The sequence below is a fragment of the Genypterus blacodes genome, unplaced genomic scaffold (assembly GCF_046128005.1).
Source record: "Genypterus blacodes isolate CSIRO-AG114 ecotype Tasmania unplaced genomic scaffold, CSIRO-AGI_Gbla_v1 ptg000036l_1, whole genome shotgun sequence".
NCBI classification, from domain to species: Eukaryota; Metazoa; Chordata; class Actinopteri; order Ophidiiformes; family Ophidiidae; genus Genypterus; species Genypterus blacodes.
This window is the reverse complement of record NW_027466849.1, coordinates 1,011,544-1,033,876: the sequence shown is the minus strand read 5'-3', so window position 1 is coordinate 1,033,876 and position 22,333 is coordinate 1,011,544. Positions and strand designations below refer to the sequence as shown.

General features: G+C 41.9%; 1 protein-coding gene across 1 annotated transcript in view; it reads right to left on the bottom strand.

The window, feature by feature from the left end:
• Positions 1-22,333, bottom strand: part of otog (otogelin) — a 42,128-nt gene that overhangs the window by 5,627 nt on the left and 14,168 nt on the right. Inside the window, exons 18-47 of the mRNA XM_076147044.1 lie at positions 21,503-21,577; positions 21,044-21,087; positions 20,337-20,502; positions 17,054-17,161; positions 16,271-16,409; positions 15,943-16,077; positions 14,934-15,080; positions 14,519-14,638; positions 13,965-14,081; positions 13,492-13,648; positions 13,361-13,387; positions 12,790-12,957; positions 11,127-11,405; positions 9,548-9,665; positions 8,918-8,997; positions 5,574-8,716; positions 5,129-5,306; positions 4,887-5,038; positions 4,306-4,395; positions 3,968-4,148; positions 3,499-3,719; positions 2,898-3,036; positions 2,625-2,813; positions 2,272-2,481; positions 1,839-1,943; positions 1,513-1,617; positions 1,303-1,401; positions 1,007-1,105; positions 412-452; positions 194-269 (exon numbers count right to left, since the gene is read on the bottom strand). Of these exons, the coding sequence (XP_076003159.1) occupies positions 194-269; positions 412-452; positions 1,007-1,105; positions 1,303-1,401; positions 1,513-1,617; positions 1,839-1,943; positions 2,272-2,481; positions 2,625-2,813; positions 2,898-3,036; positions 3,499-3,719; positions 3,968-4,148; positions 4,306-4,395; positions 4,887-5,038; positions 5,129-5,306; positions 5,574-8,716; positions 8,918-8,997; positions 9,548-9,665; positions 11,127-11,405; positions 12,790-12,957; positions 13,361-13,387; positions 13,492-13,648; positions 13,965-14,081; positions 14,519-14,638; positions 14,934-15,080; positions 15,943-16,077; positions 16,271-16,409; positions 17,054-17,161; positions 20,337-20,502; positions 21,044-21,087; positions 21,503-21,577 (6,908 nt within the window). The remainder of the gene's footprint in view (positions 1-193; positions 270-411; positions 453-1,006; positions 1,106-1,302; positions 1,402-1,512; positions 1,618-1,838; positions 1,944-2,271; positions 2,482-2,624; positions 2,814-2,897; positions 3,037-3,498; positions 3,720-3,967; positions 4,149-4,305; positions 4,396-4,886; positions 5,039-5,128; positions 5,307-5,573; positions 8,717-8,917; positions 8,998-9,547; positions 9,666-11,126; positions 11,406-12,789; positions 12,958-13,360; positions 13,388-13,491; positions 13,649-13,964; positions 14,082-14,518; positions 14,639-14,933; positions 15,081-15,942; positions 16,078-16,270; positions 16,410-17,053; positions 17,162-20,336; positions 20,503-21,043; positions 21,088-21,502; positions 21,578-22,333) is intronic.

The following is a 22,333-nucleotide window of genomic DNA, read 5'->3' as shown; positions in this document are numbered from 1 at the left end:
GTTCTTCCTTCCAACCATCCTTTATCTTCCCACTTTAAAAAAGTAAAATTACATCTTACTATTTATTATGTTGTTTTCATTTATATCATTTGTCCCTTTTCTGCTTCTTATTACCTGCGAGTACCATTGTTTGTGGTCTTTTTTGATTTTTAGCTTCACAGCTGATATATGAAGTTCTATCAGTAGTACTCACCACACTTGTATCTCCTGCAGGCACACTTGTCCTGTGGGTCGGATGGGAAAGTGCGGTCCAGCTGGGTGGTTTCTCCCTGCAGAACATCATTTAATGTGACCAAGCTTGTGGACAGCGAGAGTGCTCACATGTCACATGTAACATATCCATCACACTTAAAAAACACAATTGAACATTCAAACAGAAATACAGTATATTCCTGTATATCTGGCACATACCAGGCTACATTTCGGGGAGGGGATTTTGTCACAGGCGCATTCTGAAAAGAGAAAGCATGAATACTCATAAAGTTCACACTTCAGCAAAATTACAACAGATGGAACAAATATTTGTGCGTGTTCATGGCCAATAATCTATTAAATTGTTTGTTTGGATTGCGTTATTTTCAAGTGATGATTCCTGAAACATAGCGCCAGATGTAATGTGTCAGTAAGGGCAGATATAATCAATATAATCAACCATGTTCTCTCATTCAACATAATCACCACCTTTCCACGTCATCTACAACAGGCACAGAGTTATTAAGAGACAGTAGCTCCCCCTCAACAAAATATTTAAGTGCCTTTCACACACTTTCACAAGCAGCTCCAACAAACAGATGTCACTCGATCTTCTTTCAATAACCTTCAAAGCACTTTAAATGTGGTGTGAGTTGTGTGTAGTTATGAGTAACCTTAGTTACTAGCGAAGCTTGAAATGTTGAAACTTCTATGATCCATGCTTTAGCATCCAATGGCAGCGTGTACAGGTTTGTTATAAAGTAAACACATCATTAACCATCTCCTGTTAGAAAGTAGGTTAGAGGAGTCGTACCACATGTTTGGTTAGGACAGCAGCGACCTGGAGTGGGCTCTGACACCACCGACGTCCCATCAGGACAACTGAGTTGAGGACACCTGTAAGGCTCACACACTGCACATGCACACACACACACACACACACACACACACACACACACACACACACACAGGTACAGATATTGCATGTACTCAGCTAAAAACAGCAATGAATGCAAGATTGACTGATATACTGTATACGTAGGTGTGTGTGTGTGTGTGTGTGTGTGTGTGTGTGTGTGTGTGTGTGTGTGTGTGTGTCTGCATTCTAACCACAATGGTAGGCAGGACAGCAGCGGTCTGTGGTGTTTCCATCCACAGTCATCACCTCGCCATCTTGGCAGGCTGGAGGCGCTGCACAGGCCAAGCACACTACAAGAAACACACACTTCATATGAACTGAGAAAACACAATCAAAGAAATTATTCATTTGTGAACCATCTCCTACATTTTCATAAAATACGCTTATAAAAATGAACCTACTGCAGATGTGAGCAAGACAGCAGCTCCCATCTGCTTTGGTGGCAATTAGAGTCTGGTCCTCTCTGCAGGAGGGAATATCCAACTCACAGAGCTCTGGGTCACACTCTGTACACACACACACACACACACACACACACACATGTCTTGAACAGTAAGAGGGGACTATTAACCTTCAAAAGAGGGAACCACAACTTATCAAGTTTTTGTGAAGTATAATAAATAAATAAATTTGAAAAAATACATCAAAAACGCTGTGATATATTTAATTTGCGATCTTTCATTCTGATTGAAAACATTCTCATTTATCGATCAGAAACAGGACTCACCACAAACATAGTCTGGACAGCAGGAGTTCTGTCTGAAGTACGACACCAGCTTTTCCCCGTATTTACACTCAGGAGGGAGCAGGTCACACAAGCTCTGGTTACACACTGTAGAGTCCGACATGTCAACATCACATCATCACTTATCAATACTGAAAAAAAAAAATTGGGGCTGTGCTCAGCCAGTTGGTACTGCAATGAATTAGCTTGTCTTAACTTTGAATATTGAGATATGGAATATGCAAATGTGTCTTTATTTGTTCCATCACTTCAAATCAAAAAACAACCTCAGTTGGATTTGACGATAAACATTGGTGATTCCATTACAACTACGCTTGTACAACAGAAAAGTATTATATAAATCAGACATAATATGCTGTTAAGTGACGAATATTCAATAAGGGCAGATTTTGTAAGTGGAAAAACGTGTCCTGACCGCAGAATTTCTGTGGGCAGCAGCTGGTGTCATCGGCCATGCTTATGACTGTCTCCCCAGCTCGGCGACACACTGGGGACGCCACACTGGAGCAGTTATATTCCACTGGGGTGATGGTGTCATTGTCACAGCGGTACATGCAGCAGCCATCCACAGAGGCCTTCCATACCTCACCATGTGCACGAGGGACACCAGCGCTATCAGTGCAGGCTGGAGACATATGCATATCACCATTTTTGTTGGTGGGTTAACACAGATATTTTTCCATCATTCTCTCATTTTCATTTACAATCCACATTATTTATGATCTCCTCTCATTATTTACAGAAAGCTCTCAACTTCTGGGTTCTTACCGCACTTGTCAGGGGAGATGCAGAGGGCAGAGTAAGGCCGATGGAGGAGCGTCCCCTCAGGGCAAACACAGCCCTCGGTGAGGCCTGAGCACTGGTCAGGGTCAGAATCAAAGTCCTGGTTAGGGCAGGACTGAGCCGTGCAGGCCGGCAGACAGGCCTGGTAGCGGAGAGCGTCAGGACACATGAAGGCTGCAGGAGAAGAGACACTACTGTCATTCTCTCAGATGTGGCCACAAAAGAGCAGCTGTGAGTGTTTCATTGTACAAAGCTTACGACAGTAGTCTGGCCTCCTCCATTCAATGCAGATGTTGAATTTGTGGCAGGAGGCTACGTAAGCAGCCAGCGCAACACAGTGGTTGTTGACATAATCTGCATCCCTGACCCAAACCTCACAGAAAGTGCTGGGTGAGACCTGAAAGCAATTTAAAATTGGCATAAATGTTTATTTAAGGCTATTGATTTTTATTATTATTTGTTGTGAAACATGCAGGAGCACATACAATATCATGGCATGGACAATCATGCAGTCCTCCAGCAATACGCTACTTACTCTTAATTTACATCAGTTATATTTTCATAATTGCGTGCCTGAATATTTTGCGTAGTAAAAAGTTACTTATTTAGGAATTAAGGATTTTCATACTGCTGGGAAACACTGTCTGAATAACCAGAAAAACCTAAGAAATAGCAAGCAGGGTATAAAGAGGCAATGTGGAGCAGTGGAGCTGTGGTCAAAGCCTGACAGCTTAAGTGAAACCATTTGTGGTTGCGTTTTTAATGTTTGGATCCTGGTTAGCTGACAACAGCTACAATTGTGAAAATATGTGCCGAATAGATGCTTTAATGTAATTAGTTCATGGAATAATGAACGTACAAACGCATGGCAAGGGAAGAAGGAGTGTTCCTGCAGCATGGCCAGGCAGTGGGAGCAGTCACTGGTGGAGCAGTTGACCTCGCGGCGGCGGCTGTGGCTGATGTAGCTGGTGGTGTTGGGAACCTGCCAGCTGTCGATGAAAACAGCTGGGTCTTCCCTCTGACCTACAATGGTGCCATTGGCCAAAGTCAGGTCATTGGTTGGATCCCCATCACAGAAACCTGGGTGGAGGGAAGGGCACAACAAGCAGATAGAAACATAATTTGTTGGGACATACAGTATCTACCTCTGAATATTATAAATACAAAGCAACTTGCATTGCAGCATTACGCATTTTAGGAGTCACATGGCCACCGTGTGCTCCCTGCAAGATAGCCAAGTTCTCCACTTAATCATAAAAATCTAAAAATGTTAAGGTCATGACTAAGAGCAGAGCAGCACTGCTTGTAAACACAATAGCAACTCATACCACATAGGCCCATGGTTTGGAGCTTGTTGCTGTCAGTATCGATCACCATCATGCCGGTGCTGTGGTACCACTGGAGCTTCAGACCAGCTGGACTCCGGATCAGGTACATGTTGCCTGTGTCGTAGATTTCAAACCCATACTTTTTGAATCTTGGTTTGGCATACCTTGAGTTGACATAAAGCTGTAACATAAAAAAAAACATCATTAGCTTAAGTCATCAGAGTCATCAGAGTATTGTGCACAGTAATTCTGATATTCACATTGTCTTTATCGTGTAGATGCTTTAGTGTATACAGTATATGAGGTAGAAATGAGGAGAGGAAGAGAGTGCCCCCTACCCTCCTTTGCAGTCTGTTGATGAAAATGTGGTCCGATTGGTGGGTGATACTGAGTGCCACCAGGCACAAGTTGGTGAAATTCCACAGAAGCTTTCAGAAAGAGGGGAAAACATTAGGGTTGAAATAGGTAACAATCTGTAGCATCCAAGATTGTGTTGCTCACCCTCACAGAAAAACAACATTGCACCTACAGCACATGACAAAGAGTTGTGGAGGCCAATCACCAATTTAAAACCTTGGCCAGTTGCGGTGACAAAAATCATAATATTTTATCAAAATCATTGTTTCAAATAAATTTGCACAATGGAACCGAGTACAGATTATGGTATAAATCAAAACAAGACAAAAAAAACAATGTGACCACAGACTCTTTTCAATTAAAAGCCTCGCCATTTTGGTGTTGGATGGGCTCTTGACAGTAAATGTGTCATGTGACATGTGAAATAATAAGGAACAAACATGGGTTAGACAGCAGATACAACTGAACACTGTTGAAATGAAAATTGACATGAACAATTAATGAATTAAAGGATGTTGCCTCAGAAGGGGAGTTCCAGAGGGAAAGAATGGCATTGGCTTACTGGTGACTCTGAGTCAGCAGGACACTCCTGAACCAGGATGCTGACAGTCTCATTGGGTAGCTGGGCCACTATATATGAAGCAGCCTTGTAGATTGCAACAATGTTCCCATCAAATGTGATAACATTAAGGTCTGGAAACACTGAGCAGCGACCTGGAAAACACAAGGGAGCCGAAATAATAATGTTGAGAATTTGAAACAGTGGGGGGGGGGGGGTTGTGTGTCTGTGTGTGGTCCCCTCACATGGACAGTCCCACTGTGGGCAGCACTTGTCTCCATTGATTAGTACAGCAAAACCAAGCAGGCCACAGTTTGGGGGATCGGAGGAGAAGGGACAGCTCTGCGATTTGTTGAAAAGTACAAGCTGGTTGTTGACGCAGATGTACTTGGTGCACTCATCAATGAATTCTGCATATGGAGGCTGGAGACAAACACAACAATCACTTAAAACTTGTAGGTAGACAGATATTTGGACTCACTGGGAACTTGAATCTTCACATTTAAAATGTTCCTTTGTGTTTTTTCCTTTGTAACTTGTAACTAAATCAGACAGAATGAATATTTGATGGATGAAAATCTTAGCAAAATAATAGTATAAGTCAGTACTACAGTCTTCAGCTACAATATGTCCCGTTACAATATGTTCAATCTATAAACTAAAAAGAAAGAAAATAATGCATGAACTTACAGTACACATCCTTGTCGTTGAGGTAACTGTAGATGTTGTGACCTCTGCTGTTTCCATTGGTTTGAATGGAGACACAGGAGGTGTTGTTGTTTCTGCGCTAGTATGATCCCATATGTCTGACTCTTTAGTATGGAGCGCTGTTGTCGCTGTAAGATGAGTCGTAGTAGCAGCACCAGGAGTCGCAGCACTGCCTGGTGCCTGGGTGGAAATCAGGCTTGGTGAAGGTGTCTGGGGTTTGGTTGTGAATGGGGAAACATCTGTCTCTTTCGTTGTAAGGACCTTCGCTGATGAAGATGACTCTCTGGTGGGTTCCATTGGAACCTGTTCTGTTATAGATTCTGTGACTTCCTGACTAGGAACTGCTGTGGTTACAAAGCTGTGTTTGGTAGTGCTTCCTGTAGTGACCACCTCAGCAGCTGGTTGAACACTAGTGGGTGGTGTTCCATGCACAGTTGTTGTGCCAGGGCTGGAGGTTACTGTTGGCAGGCCAAGAGTGGTTGATCTGGTGGTGACCACTGCAGGACTTGTTGACAGGGTAACCCTTGTTGCAGTTGGTCTGGTAGTTGTCCTCTCAGTCACCGGGATTTTGGAGGTAAACCTTGTTGTCACAGGAACCCTAGGTGTTGTCCTGGACATTGTGGTCCGTGTACTCATTGTGGTTGAATCTGGTGTGGCTCTTGCAGTGGACACCAGTCGGGTAGTTACTGGTGGGTGAGTTGTAGGGGCCGGGGCTGCTGTGGTGGAGGTGGTTGTGAGTAGCAGAGACACAGATGGTGATGGAGTGGTTGCTGAGCTAGTTGATACTTCAACCCTTCCAATCATTGGTGTTGTTTCTGTGACAGGCTTTACCGTGATGGGTGTAAGGGTTGTGGTAACTGTGAGTGGGGCACTTGTGGGGACAGTTGTGAGAGGTGTCTCAGGAGCGCCAGGCACAGTTGGAGGCTGTTGTGTAACTGGTTTTCTGGTTGAGGGGGTTGTGACTTCTGAAGATGATGTTTGGGGGTAACCTGTGATTTTGGATGTAGTGGTTGCAGCAGCTGCAGTTGCAGATGACGTAGCTGTGGTGACAACTGGTTGTGTTGTTCCTGGAAGGTCAGGACTTTCTGTAGTTTTGGTGGAAGTGACAACAGAAGTAGTAGTTTCCAAAGTGACGTCGGGCTTACTCATATCTTTGGTGGTGTAGATTGGTGTGGTGGTTGTCTCCCAATGAGGGGGGTGCCATGGTTCAGAGGTTTTCACTGTAGATGGAGCCTGGGTGGACACCTCTGTAATTGGTGATACTGGTATGGTCGTAGTTTCTGTAAAGGACGATGGCATTATAGTTGGTTTTATTGGGAATGGAGGTCCTGTCGTGGCAGTAGTTATTTGTGAAACATCTGGAAGTCTTGCAGTTGTGGTCTGAGTAGTTCTCTCTGTTGTGGGGTGAGCAGCAGACCAGGAGGTGCTTTCAACATGGGCTGTGGAGGTGGAAAGCTGAGCAGTGTCCGTTATTTTCAGTTGTGAGACTGTAAACGGTGTTGTGGTAGTTTCAGATATTGCAGATGCAGTAGATGTAGGTGTCACTTTCTTTGTTGTTTGCCAATCAGATGTGGGTGAGATAGATGCCGTGGATGCAGCTGAAGTTGGTGCAACATAGATTGGGGTTGAAGTTAGTAACTCAGGAGCAGTTGCCAGTTTAGAGGGGGTGGTGTGCAAGACCCTCTCAGTGGTACCAACAGGGATGGGTGGTGATTTTGTCTCTGAACTTGTGTATGGTGTTGTTCTGAGTGTTGTGAAATGTGCAACAGGTGTGACTGAATCTTTGGTTTTTGCAGAAGTTGTTGCTGTCAAATGTACTGTTGTTGTTTCGACTGGAGACCAGGAAGGGACAGGTGAAGGCGTTGTAGCCATTGTGCTTGGAATTCCAGGGGGAGTTAAAGTAGTTGTCGCAGGTGAAATTCTCTCTACTGTTACAGGTTTTGTGCTGGAGTCTGTGGATACAGCAGTAGCCGTGCTGGGTACAGTCGTCTTCTCTGTAACTACAGAAGGTTCTGAAACCGAAGCTGGACCTTGACTGGAAGTGGTTGTAATCAAAGTATGAGCTGACTGTGTTGTAGCCTCTGTGGCCTCCTTGGTTGAGTGTACAGGGATAACAGGAAGGCCACTGGTGGTGGTTGGCCACTGATCAGAGCTTGTGGTTGGTATCTTAGTGGAAGATGGCAGGGAGGCTGTGGTACTAATAAGTGGTTCCCGGTAGCTGGGAGGCTTGGTGGCAGATGTGAGCCAGAATAGTGCCGTCATGGAATAGGGCTGAGTACTCGTACTGAATGGACTGGAGTCAAAAGGACCAAAAGTGGAGCTAGGAACACTGCTCATCCACCCTGTTGTACCTGTTCCAGTGATGGGTGGGACTTCAGGCACTTTGGCAAACTCTGGCTTGACAGCAGGGTGTGCAGTTGGAGGAGATGGCAATGTTGTTGTACTGGGAATCTCTGGAGGCACAGAGGGAGAGGTGGAGATAGTTTGGGTGGGCATATCGGGGGCAGGTGGAACCTTATGTGTGGTGGTCTGTGTGCTAACAGCTGGCAGAGCAATGGTGGAGGTGGTTGTAGTGGTAGAGACGGTGGGTGAATGGATGATGGCCCCAGCGGTGGGAGAGGTGGTTGTTGTTGTAGAGACAGTGTGTGGATGGACGATGGCTGTGGTGGTGGCGGAAGTGGTTGTAGTTGTAGAGACAGTGTGTGGATGGACGATGTCTCCGGTGGTGATGGAGGTGGTTGTAGTAGTAGAGGCAGTGTGTGGATGGACAATGACTCCAGGGGTGGTGGGGGTGGTTGTAGTAGTGGAGGCAGTGTGTGGATGGACAATGACTCCAGGGGTGGTGGAGGTGGTTGTAGTGGAGGAGGCAGTGTGTGGATGGCCGGTGGCTCCGGTGGTGGTGGTGGTGGTGGTGGTAGTGGTGGAGGCAGTGTGTGGTTGGACGATGTCTGCAGTGGTGGTGGAGGTGGTTGGAGTGGTAGAGGCAGTATGTGGATGGACAATGGCTTTAGTTGTGTTGGAGAAATGGGTCTCAACGCTAGCAGTGCTTGCATTAGTGACCGATGCAGAAGTTGATGGAGCACTGGAGGGTGTTACAGACGGCACAGCCACTGCAGCTATAATGCCTGAAACCAGTCAATTGAATGTGCGTTAGAGAAGAGCCAAGTTAAACACACACAGGTGTCTCTAGGTCCAAGGTCCTTACTTTTGGTGACTGTGGTGCATAATCAGGATTTACATTTTATTCTTAAGTTGCTCTTCATTTTGTATTGATGGAAACATATTCTGTCCTCAAGAGGTTTTACTTCCAATTACAGGGTACTCACAGTCCTCTACATGGACACAGCGATGGGTGACCTCATCCAGGACCATGTGGGGGGGACAGGCAGGAATGCAGCCCTCCACTCTGTACAGAAAATAACACAGAGATATAAAAACCCACAATACAGTGGTTCACAAGTAAACATAAAAGTGTTTTTGTTTTGGCAGTATGTTTTTTCTGAATATAAACCAGGTTTACCTGTACTATCCTCAGTGACAGGACTTCTAGTAGTACCAAGAGTGAAAGATAAACATAGCAAAGCAGCATTGTGCTTCTATAGCTTGTGTAAAATGTGCCCCAGCTTTAGGCAATGTGTAAATTAAGTACCTACGACAATAAACAATTAAAGTTCTTTTTGACAAAGTTTTAAGATTTTAGCCTTGGAATTTCTTCCCCCCATTTGAATGAGTTGACTTTGTCTGTGTTGGTTAGTCTAGACTGGAGACCCAACAAGGGTCCAGAATTGGCTCCAGTCCCAAAAAATGTAATTCTGACCTCTATCACATTAGAGAATAAGAGTAGATTGGACAAAAAAAAATGCAATGAAAAACTAAATTGCAATATTAATTTAGATTCCAAAGGTTTAAAATAAGCCTGCTCTATGACCCGTATAACCAAAGGTCAAAGGTCTTACTGTGGAATGGTGACACAGGCTTCAGCCGTTGGGTCGCTGCAGGTTTTGAAGCAGGGGTTGACGCAGGAATCATACCTCCACTGGCACCGAGGACCTGGCAGGGACTCTGGGCCAAGGCCTGATGAGAAATATAGCAATATATTTACATAAAACGTTACATCACAGGAACCTGAGGAGCAGAAAATGTATAGAACTGAGGTGGAACACTGCTCAATCAACTCTCTGCTAACGTTCTGTTCCAATGTTCCAAAATCTACAAACTTTTGCTTGCGTGATTGTCTTATGCCTAAACGTGATGGTAATGTAATTGATTTGAATTAGGATACTGCATCACAAATAGATGTGCAATGTCTATTTTTGATACAGTATCCTGTCATACTCTGCAATAGTGGTAGAACCTTGATGGTTTCATGTCTTCAAGTCTCACGCAATCAGTTATTGTAACTCATAGTTGATGTGCCTTGTGTTAAATCACTTTATTCACTCGATAAAGGTTTTGTCTGTGAATATGGGGTGGTTACAGCAAATGACAATAGCCTGTAGACCTAGTGTCATGGTGAGGTTATTCGAAGCGGGTTTAATAGCAGGAGTATAGCACTTAAGTGACTGTGTCCGACAAATAGATATATGGCCTGCCACTGGTCAAATTACACCTGGTGGTCTTAACTTGGCTGCTCACACATTGCTGATAATAAAAACCTCACCTCAATCTGCAAGAAACATTACTGTGGGTGCAGAACATCAGAATATAGCAGGTTATAAATGTGGACTGACTAAAAACATTCAGTGGCGTGAACACTCATTTAGACACATAGTGTCTGTGTGAAGCCTGGATGTCATCCCGGGGCCCCTGAATGTTTTACAGCATTCACTGCTGTCAGCATGAAATCTAATCTTCTATTGGCTGTTACACCTTTTCCATTAACTAAATCAAATGCCACCATATTTTTAGCAGCTTTGATCACCCTGATCTCTTAATGACAGCATGATGACGTTTGACCCCTTGCGAGAGGAAAGAATTATGGGACAAGGATAACAGAAGCCACACCAAAGGCTGGATGAGGTTTAAGGGTACTTAAAATAAAATATCCATGTTGTCATATTTATTTAGGGTGAATTTTGAAATCCCTTATTCTCTGTTGCTGCAGTACCAATGTGCACACTGTGCATTACCACTGCAGCTGGTAAATGGACACACCATTTTAAGTTCTGTCAATTTAAGACCCGTTCCTGAAATGTTTGCTGTGTTCTAATCTCAGCAACAGCGCTGAGTTGAAAACACCTAATAACAACAGGCCATACTCTCACTGAAACTCATACTTGGTGGGTGTGTCTAACCAGTTGAAGCAAGTAAATTCATATGTTTACATCAATATGTTTCAGACGTAAAAGACCAATTAATAACAAACTTTCAGGGCCGTTCATGACCTGTGAGTTTGTCTCAATGGCCACAATCTATAGACATCTAGAATGTTCAACGTATATTCACGACTGTATCACATTGCAAACATGATGGAAAACAATTAAAAGCGCAGTATTTATAAGTATGATCTCAGTTGGACTTTGCGGTGGTGCTGACCTGTCAGCTTAAACATTGTGGCTTTGCGAAAGCGAACGTTGTGTCTATATTTAAGCAGGTAGAGGTGAGGTGGTGTTGCGTGCAGGAAGAATCCAGGTTTGGTGTGGGACTCCAGTGAGTCATATCCAGGGATCCAAGTGTTCCTGTGGAGGACAAACGTGGCTCCGTCCCAGAATGTCTCACTCTCTTCCCACTTGGCTAGCTTCAGACTGCCAGCAGGGTTCACATACAAAAAGTAGTTTGGCCTGTCCGCTGCCTCAAAGGAAACCCGTGATGTGTCTGTAAAAATTAAAAAAGAGTCATCAGATACCAGCACCTCCATAGTTAGCAGGATAAGAGCATAAATTTATTCAAGCTGAGTGACGTAGTAAATTGCAAAAATAACTTTATCATATATCAATATTTACCAATATTCCAAGATCTATGTGAAAATGAGTTCAAGCACAACATTTCTGTGTTTTGTTGTATAAATATTTGATAAAGGTCCGGTTTGTATCTTAACTAACTAATTTCTGCTATTTGTCACCTCAAATAAATAAATAAAAATAGTTTACAGGACAAATTTGTGATGTGAAAAGGTGTGCCAGATTTTTTTTAAATGTGTTTTCTTTTTGGTAAACTCTAATTTAATCTCTTTGTATTATCAAATAGAACATCAAGAATCAAATAAATATGTGACATAATTTTGTGATGATTTAATGATTTTCATTATCAAATAATTTGAATTGTTGAGTTTTTGTTTATTTTCCAGTTTTTTCCTACCACGTTTTAAATGATCTTTCCCAATAACACTCTTTTCCACTTAAATAACAAATTAGAAGCCAATTCAACTAAATTCAACTCAAAAATGCAGTTCTGTATGTCTCAGAATTACTGTACATATGATTCAATGGTACATGCTGCAGTATTTCAGCACACATGCAGTGAACACACAGACCAGCTTGCTCCAGTCTTGGCTGGCCAAACTGCTACTGCAGCAGGCTGAAGCTCAGGTTGCTATATTAGCATTTGGCAATCTGATCCCTGAACCTGTTTGCTGCTGGAAGCCAACATCTCCTGCATCAGTGTTTTCACTGCAATACTCTGATCATTCCAAACAGAGTGGAACACAACAGAAACAGAGGAAGAGGAGAAAGTGTGACTGTCTGACTCTCAAATTATAGCAGGAAACTGAGCAGCAGAATGTAATGATGCTGTGAGAAGGGAAGAGTGAACAGCTGATATCTGGTGACAGGTGACACTGTAGTTTAAGATTCCTACATTCACTACAAGTTACTTTGTTCTTATCTGATAAGGTAAATAACTTGTTTTGATTTCAAACTGATACATTTCTACTATTAATCATCATTTGGGCAACATCACAAAAGCTATAGCAGCAGCCTCACATTATTCCCAACTCTGACCTGCTTAAGTCTCAATTGTTATTTACCTAATATCGTGGCCTGTAAATACTCCATTTTAAGATAGTTCCTGTGTTGTCTGTGTTAACCAAATGTGTATTATGAAATGATTGCCACAATGGAAGCAGACAGTAGTACAAACCGTATGAGGCCTGGTAGCTTAGAAAAGGGCAAACTTACTGAAAAGGTGTTTAGCAGAAAAATCAAATCATTCTCACTTTAGTTCGGCAGTGAAAGGTATAGTGTGAACAATGCTGACTGACCATGTGGCCTGCTTCTGCTAAGGCCTGGAGTCATCATGAACTGGGTGAAGACCCCAGCAGCGGCCCCAGGGTCGCTCTGGAGGAACACTGAACCACTGGATCTGCTGGCTGTCAGCAACGATGTCTGATCCCTGTGGGCAATCAACCTAAACGGGCCCTTACCAAGAACTGAAGACAGGAGGACACGTTAGCAGAGCAACACTGTGAAAACATGTGGCTGAAAAGGTGGCTGGAAACATGTCAGATTTATTAAACCAAAAATTACAATAAATTAAAATGTATACGGAACAATAAGAGTTTAATATGGATTTATGATTTGAAGCCATAGTCACATACTGCTGCACCCAAACAACAAATATATCTGTTTTTTCACACTGCAATGAAAGCTCATAGACTTAGAGTTTAATACACACATATGTAAACAAAAGGCTGATGATGATGTGTGTGCATGTGTGTGCTAGTGAAGAAGCGTACGGTTAGAGGCTACGTGCATCTCGTTGCTTGTATTTGTGACAGGCAATGACAATAAAATTCAATCTAATCTAATTTAATTTGAAGAGTCTGTCCATACCTTTGTTGTAGAATTCACAATCATATGCTGCAGGAAGAAGAACACACCTAGTTATTTAGCATTATCTTAAAGAGGTTTAAAAGCTTTTCTGTGCTAATATGAGATTTTTCCCTCCCTGCACTCTGACTTACGGCACATCGAGGGGGTTCGCCAGTCTACAGGAACGCCCTGATGGCAGCAGCGCTGAGCATACGCCGCTACGCTGGTGCAGAAACATTCACAGTCACCCCCTCGGTTACACGCACATGTGTCTGCCAGGCAGTTCATGTAGAACCACGTAACATCTACCTGAACACAAAAACACAGAACACACTGCATACAAACCGCTGCACAAATATTTCATCTGCACAAACTTAACATTGTGAAAATTAAAAAATGTTTTCTTTCCGCAAATAATCATGAAACAGGTATCGATAAATGAATACAACAATGCAAAGAACAGAGAAATTGTGAGCACTGTGGAGGTAAAAAAATATTTCTCACACTAAAGTCACACTCGGTGGCCCATAATAAATATACATATGAGTTTTCAAAGCACCATATGAGAATTAAAGTGTTAAACTAAACAAACATCAGCTTAGAGGCCTGATGTACCATAACTCACCACTGCATGGCAGGCTTGGAAGACCTCACTGAGCAGGACTGCACACTTTCGTTTAGCAAAGGGTTCTCTGAGAGGACTGAGACTGCAGGGGTGTCTGATGTCCGGACTGTTCACACACTGAACACACACACACACACACACACACACACACACACACACACACACACACACACAAATCATGCCTACTGACATATGATAATGAAGTCATTAAATCACTGAATAATGAAAATGATAAATTTATAAATTAATTAGAAAAGTAGATCCAACAAGTCACTAGGCACCAGCTGGAAGAGAGGCAAAAGAGATCCTGACACTCCATATGCCTACATGAGCAGCAGTCACAATGAGGTCAAAGAAGTTACCCAATCAATTTAGTTGTAGTCACAGTATAGAAGTCACTTAAGTGGAAGATGTGCAAGGCATTGGATGCAGGAGTGAGTCTCATGTTTTGGCACATGGACACATGCTCTGCTATATTAAACTATAAAAATGAGAGGATATAGCTAAAACCACAATTTGCCCCTTAAAAGCTACTTTGTTAAAATGTTTTGTACCTCTGTTGCAGTCCAACTGTTGCCAAACTCCTGCGGCGTTGGAGAGTCGATGTTGTCGGGTGTCCGCATCTCATTCACCGTTTTCAGGTCGAAGTTCCCACATAACCCACTCAGCTTTCCCTGAGCACAGCAGCCACACATCAACAACAAACTTCATTTCAGGGATTTTAAATGGTGTTAAACGGTGTTACGCTTCCTGCCTTTGTGGGTATTAGATGACTAAGAGTACATATTGATAAAATCAGAAGTAGATCAATGTTGTTAAAGTAAGTGCTTTTTTTGAGTGAGCCATTTTGAAGCACGCATGTAAAATGTCTGCAATCAATCCTTACATTGGAGAAGCTGAAATCAGCAGAGAGAGGACAGAGCGGATGGGAACTTGAAGAAAAATTTGTATCAAGGAGCAGCGTCCTACCTGCCAGCGAGGTCCAACCTGGATGTGGACAGTGGTCTTTCGGTCCCACAGGATGGTGACTTCTTCCACAGGGAAATGAACCACCGTGAAGAAGCCAGCCGGCCAGATGAGCATCCTCTGCTTCTTGTCAATCACACTGGATGGGTTCTGGATGAGACATGGTTATTTGACCACATGTAAATATTTTCAATATTTATTATTAAGTTTTTAAAACATTCATCAACAATCTGGAATCTTAAGTCCTATTCATTATGTTACTTTTCACAGAATTTGTCATTCATTGGTCAACTCAAGAGCTGAACTGTAAAGATTTGTTCACTTGTATTGTTTGTAGAAAAATAGCAAGCAAAAATGGCAATTGATGATCGATGATTATCCGTCAAGTCACGAATAATAAACAATGTTGAAAAAACCTTATGTGTTTTAGGGGTGTCAATACTGATTTATTAGGGCAATTATTTATTGGAGCAGTTATGGCAATAGCAGAGGCAAAAGGGGGGTCTGAGCACATAATATACAGTATAATGTTCCCATCCTTAGCTTGTAGTTTAGAAACATCACACAGAGTGAATAGTTAACATTAGCAAGACGACCTAGCAGCTATTATAGCATCATACCATGTTTACCATTCATTAACTTGTCTCAATTTTCCAAATTGCACAAATATGCAATTTACATAAATAACTTTTTATAAGCTTTGACTCTTTGAAATATTAGTGTAATATTCAAAAGCAAAAAAAGTGGAGGGGATCAAAGAGTAATTCCCCCCCCCCCTGATCTAATGCACCTCAGCTCAGCTTCCACTCAGGTGCGCCAGATTCATGATTGACACTGATTCTGGGACACTCCCCTGTGGTGATTGCTGTTATTTCTTAGGATAAGATTTTCCAAAATCAGTAGAAGGTGGTACAGAAAACCTATTTTCACACAGCACAAAATACCTAGAGTACTAAGATTTAATGAGGATTTTAGCTGAATGTGTTTCTAAAAAAGAAAAAAATGTACTTACCGGTTTTCCAGAATCATCATCAAATGCTATAAGAGATCTTCCAATGTTTATGAGCAGAGATTTTCTACAGATGACTCCACTGTCAAAACAGTCAAAGTTCTCTGCCGTCACACTGAGCATCAGATCAGCACTGCTCTGTGAGGGACATTAAGCACAGACAGCTTACCCTTTAAAAAAAAGAAGTCTAAACTTTTGGAATATTGACATTTTTCCAAAAATGCAGAAGCCACAGCTGGGAATTAATGATGGTAAATAATGAAGAAGAAGAAAATGATGAAGAGACTATTTCTAAATAATGTGCTAAAATTAACAAAATTAATTACTGTACCTTTACAAGATAGACTTTGCACGCACCAACATAGTCAAACAGCACACCATCAAATGTTCTGTAGTGGCGATCACCGTAGGCTGTGCACATGGATGGACATGGCCGAAACACACACTGGAACGTCCCATGCTGGCAAACACTACAAAGCAACCAGAGCGATTTGGCGTCAACTTGTTCCCACTTAATTCAAGGGGAGTTTACACAGATAATGGCCTCCTTTTGTTGGGAGGCCTCACTGCTGGCAAAAAAGTGACCAGGGAATTGCTAAATGTTGAATCACCACTCATTGCGCTATTAAGCTGTCATCCATGTCTTCATCCCTGGCTATGGATTGAAGAAGAAATGATAGGATGCGAGAATGAGTGAGATCACTGGGAGAGTGTTTCCTTTCAACAGCGATGAAGAGTCTGAAGCTGGGGGAATCAAAGAGTCAAACAAGGGCCGGCTCTGTTCATCGGGCCCTTTTCTGCCCCATGATAACAGGGAATTATGGATATCAAGTGGCCACTTTCGCTGAAGATAACCTCAGGATTTATCACTTCTGGCAAAATGTGAGTTTGAAAAATGAGGACTCTGTTGGAGATGTGTCTTAACTTTGCCAGATATTGTTTGCAAATGTGTGGTTAGGGTAAAACAAATTAGACTGCCACGAAACAATAAAAGAAAAAGATCGACTGAAGGAAGGAATATTGACATATAAAATCCTTTGAATATATGCAAAAAGCAGATAAAGTAGTTAGCTTATCTTTAAAACATGGAAAAGGTACATTTCTACAGACATACCACTGGTGGCAGGGAGATGACACTCTGTCGCCAGGATAGTATTCCTTTCCTTTCCACAGACAGGGGCAGGATGCAGGCAGGAAGCACTCATCTCCATGTTTCAGCAAGCTGGGAGCAAACATGTACAGAATATTCACGGATAAGATATCAATGTCTTGAAGTATGTGATTGAGATCAACATTTGAGTGATGCATACGTGACCTATGTGACAGAACCAGATTGACGGAAATAAATACAGGACCAAGTCATGAAAATGGGTCACAGCGCTAACAAAAGAAGTTCAGTGTAGTAATGAGAATGTAATCTGGCCACATTTGTACCATCATCCACCAGGGATTATGGACAGAGATATGGATTTAGTTTCTCTTGCTGGAAATCTTCTCATAACAAATTGAAGTCATGTTACTTTTAAGACTCGTTGCGACACCAAATGCTGAGCGTGATCAGGCTGATACTTGCAATTCAACCAGGCGAAAATAATCATTTCAGTTGATGGAAAATATTTTCACATTGAACACACACCTGATCTCTGTTCAGTAATGGATCTTGGTAAAAGTGATTGTTGCTCAGCTGTTAATTTACTGTGATAAACTAAACTTCAGTGCAGAGGGTTAATTCAGCAGACTGTGTTGATGATTCTCCCAAAACCCTAACAGCTCAGTATAGACTAATTCAGATTAAAAGTATTATTCCGCAATATCACCTAACAAGACACTATAAAGTAGTAAATTAACAATCATTTGTAGCGAGGGATAAAATTGATACACTGAACGTCCTAGGCTAAGCAGGCAAAGACAAATAAAGACAAAGCCAAAACCAGGCAAAATTAAAAGCAGAACTATGTCAGGAAATGAGAGCGTTTCGGGGCGAGCATCTTTGGATGAATGATGCACTAAGACTTGTTAGGTACATGAGAAACCAGACAATTAGGATTCTCAGAGACAAAGTCTTTGTGTGGACCCCCTTCATTTGCTTTCCACTCTGAGAGACGCAGCTGATAAGTATCTTGTAATATCCATGCTTCGGCTTCATCCACTGCAGACAATGCTATGACATACTGAAAGGTCCCACCACAAACCTCAGGTTCATCTGAGTAGAGTTACAGCCCAGATAAAACGGTGTTAACAGTTTCCTCTATCTGCCTGCCAAGCCGCTGTATCAATTACTTGATCAAAGAATCCAAAAGGATTTATTCTCTTGATGTACGTGCAGATTATGAATGAATGCTCATAAACATGATGTTGCAGTTTGATTTAATTTTTTTGAGAGTATGTGTAAGTCGGATGGCAAGTCAGACTCTGGATTGGTGAGACATCCAGTCCTCTTGATCTTATTTGATGGGGTGAAATTATTATCTTGAATAGAAATTAATCTGATTGCTTTCTTCAAAATTGACTATATGATGAAGTAATCCAACATCGGGAAATTAACCTTTGCTCATTCCAGTTAGGTTAATGGTGACACTGCACTCTTGCATTATCTAAAAAGTAGTAAAAGAAGTCTGTTATGGCGTCACGTAACTGAGAGTAATTCTTATTTTTTCAATTCAATCAGTGGAGTCTTGAATAAGTCTTTTTTTATGTTTTAGCCTAGAGCATTGTGGCAGAAAGAGGAAAGAATGAATGTTAAACTTCTCGATCATAAACAAGGTGCCATTGTGAATGAAAAGACAATGGATTCTGCTGTCACCACTTCAGCTAATTATGTCCCATCACAGGTTGATTGCAGTGGATTTAGATTTCTGGGGGGGGGGCATCCAGTTTCCATGATAGTCATCTAACTGTTAGATGACTGTTAGATCCACTGACGTATTAAAAATTCTGTTAGATTCTAACAGAATTAAATTTATCAAAGTAATTAAATGACTTCTTATAAAGTATAGTAGTATAACAGTATGCATTAGTACATATTCCATGCCTCAAAGGTCCAAACACAGAGCCCCTTTTACCCATCAAACAGTCATATGAGCTGTAGAGAGACTTACAAATGTGTCATAAGCTAGAATGTGTTTTAGTTAACCCCTCCCTGTTCTTAGCATAATCAGGATGACTCTTGGTTAATGTCACACAATAAACCCACTTAACCCTCTTTGAGTCCAACAAGCCAGAACAGATTACATGGATCAGATGACAGTAATCTACTCCATCATGTCTGTCCACAACGTCTGCTTCTTTTGAAGGACTTTTCTGTCCCATAAATGGAAACTGAAGACTCATCATCAAATATGGCTGCTCGCAGTACTGAACTGGTGACAGTAATGAGAAAAAACTGCTCTCAAAGCATCCTAGGTGTCATGGTTTGGTTTGGTTTCCATAAAATAAAGTTTCTGACCAGACAGAGGAATTCCAAGTCCTACATCTTCATGTCACATACCGAGTTTAAACTCCTACTATCATTTTTAGCAGAAACTGAGCTCCGATTTGTCAATTCACAGTTTGTCAACCTGATAAGATGATAGTCCAAAACTGATTTTGCTTGCTGATTTTCTGTTTTCACTTCTGCCTGTGTTTCCATGTGTCTTGTCAATTTTGTTAAACCTACTTCTGGCCCCCAATAAGCCTTGGGGGCAAGAATCACTGAGCTCTGATGGAGGAAATTGTGAGAAAGTTGATAACTGCCACTAAAATTTATCGAGACCTTCCTTCATTTTGGGCTAGGTTCCTAATTAGGAATTAATTATTCATAATCCATAATTAGTCAAGCCTTGTATGGTTTTAATGACAGCTGACTCCAAACAACTACTTCATCAGATGGTATATATTGGACTGGTGAATGAGTGATGGTCACAAATTAAGCACTGACTACTGCATTCTGCTCAAGCTGTTTGCCGGATAACACTAAATGTTCAACAAGAGGAAGAGATGAAGTGAGCTGATGACTGGGCTCACAGCGAGGGCAGGCAGGATCCTGATTCAACTTTATAAGGCACAGTGCCAAAATGAAGCTTCATCAGGTTGGGGGATTTTCTAATGTCTGACCAAACGCTGCCCTCCTGCAGTGGTGGGAGGGCGGTCAGTCAGATGATTATCCCTGGTTTCTGTGCCAATGCTCAGACATTTCCAGAGAGCCTTTAACCAGCCATCAGCCTGACCTCATCCTGACTCACAGCTTTAGGTTTCACTAAGTCTATGTACTCATTTCTTAAGCTTTATTTATCAAGGCATAGTCACTGTGTTTACCTGCTGCACCTTCATGCCTGACAGGTGAGGAGGACCACTACAGTCTGACAAAATGACATACAGGATACAAAACCAAATGATGTTTTTAATGAGGAGTTACTCACCCAGCAGGACAAACGCATCCAGGCACACAGGGCTCGTGTGCGGAGCAGGTGAGATTGAGCAGGTAGGACTCACAGGTACCTCCACAAGCCATGCCCCTTCCTGTTAGGAGGCCCGAATCCCCCTCAGAGCAGTTCTGATATAGTTGACCCACTGGACACAACCTGTCTGCCAGAACAAAGTACAATATGAGGAGCTCAGTTCTTCACAACCTTAAACTAGAAATGCACTAAGAGACGCTTCGCCTGTGCCACTGCCTCCTGTTCAGCATGAAGGAAATGTGGTTAGGTGCAAATGGATGAGGCCTGTATAAATCAATCCTGCTCTGACAGTCCACCAGCATTGTCCCTAGATTGGTTGTATCTCTTAATAAGCTCAACACCACCATTTTGGATTGACCACCGAAGATTTCACTAAGGTTCTGATAAGGTAATGATTGATATGTTTATGTGTCTATAACAGCTCACAATTGCTTACGCTGCATGAGTTAAAATACCCATCTTTCTCTCCACAGTGCCAATAGAAAACCAATTTAAACCCAGAGTGCCATTTTACCTTAACCCATTGAATTCCCCTGAAGCATGAATACATGATTGTTAGTAGATTTACACAAACGCTACAGTACATTAAATATGTGATGTGAAAAAAAGCAGCTGTCCTCTGGATATCATTTCAACAAAAACAACAAAAAAACTGAAAAGTGACTTACCACTGTGTGTAGTTTGGGACAGCAGTTTACCATTTAGACAGAGCCTAAAGAGGAACATAGAGCGGGGTTAAACAATGCAGCTCCATGCAGAAATTACACAGGAAAAATACATGAAATAAAGTACAACAATCGTGGGAGGAAATTGTGTTCCCTTTCTGTTTTCCACCAGATGATTTTCAGGTTTTTATGCTGGAAACATTTCCATCTCCTGTTCTCTAATACAGTCAATTGGTCGAACATGAGCATAATGAGCAAGCTCGCTACTATTTGCTCATAGAAAACATTTTTGTTGGGTTGGGTTGCCATGAGATTTACTGAGCACATTCATAGTCCTATTCATTTAACAGCATTTATATTACTAAGGCTTCCAGTGAAATATGGACATGAATATTTATTTGGGCAATGATTAAGCATTTAGCATTACAAAAAGGAAGACAGAGATGGAGAGGAAGATCTTACTGAACACCTGCTGATGTCATGATCACATCTCCTGGGTCATATTCTGCCCCAAGGAAACTGCACGGACACTCGTTCCTGAAAAACGTGCAAAACACACACACACACACACACACACACACACACATAGTGCATACTGTCAGAACAATTCAGACCTCTGGTGTGCATGTGATTAATCAAAATCCACACTTGTGCTTCAATAAATATAATACCACTTGTATTTCATTTAATATAAACAGAAATACAATTGCTGTGGTCTGCTTCCTCCATTTCAACCCCATTTATGATTCAACATATATATGTTATATGATGTAATTAATTGTTTGATTATGGCACAAATAAGTCCACAGCCCAGAGTACTACTTTGTTTCAGTAAAGTATAGCAGCATTATACTCTGTGATGAGCAGAGCATTACTTTCAATCATTGATATATGAAGTAATACTACCAGCACGATGTTTCTTAAACAACTCAAGACCAAAGCCAAAGAATCAATACCCAAAACTTCTTCATAAAAAATTAATCATCCCTATCAATGAAATTGTTAATGTAAAACCAACTCTTTGGTTAAATCTAAAGTGTGTTTAGCAGAGGCTGAAAGCCTTTGTAACATATAGGCCAGCGCCACACATCGCTCTCTGTACTACAAATTCTTTCTCACTGGTTATCAGATACCTGTGTCGTCCACAGCCCGAGTGGGAATGAAAGGGGGGTTTCACAGTGAATTCCTTGATGTAACTCTAGTACATGGTAAGTAAGGCACTGCACTGCACTAGGATGTTACAACCTGGGACATTTAAGAGGAATTAAGCTGCATGTCTTCTAGGGCAGAGCG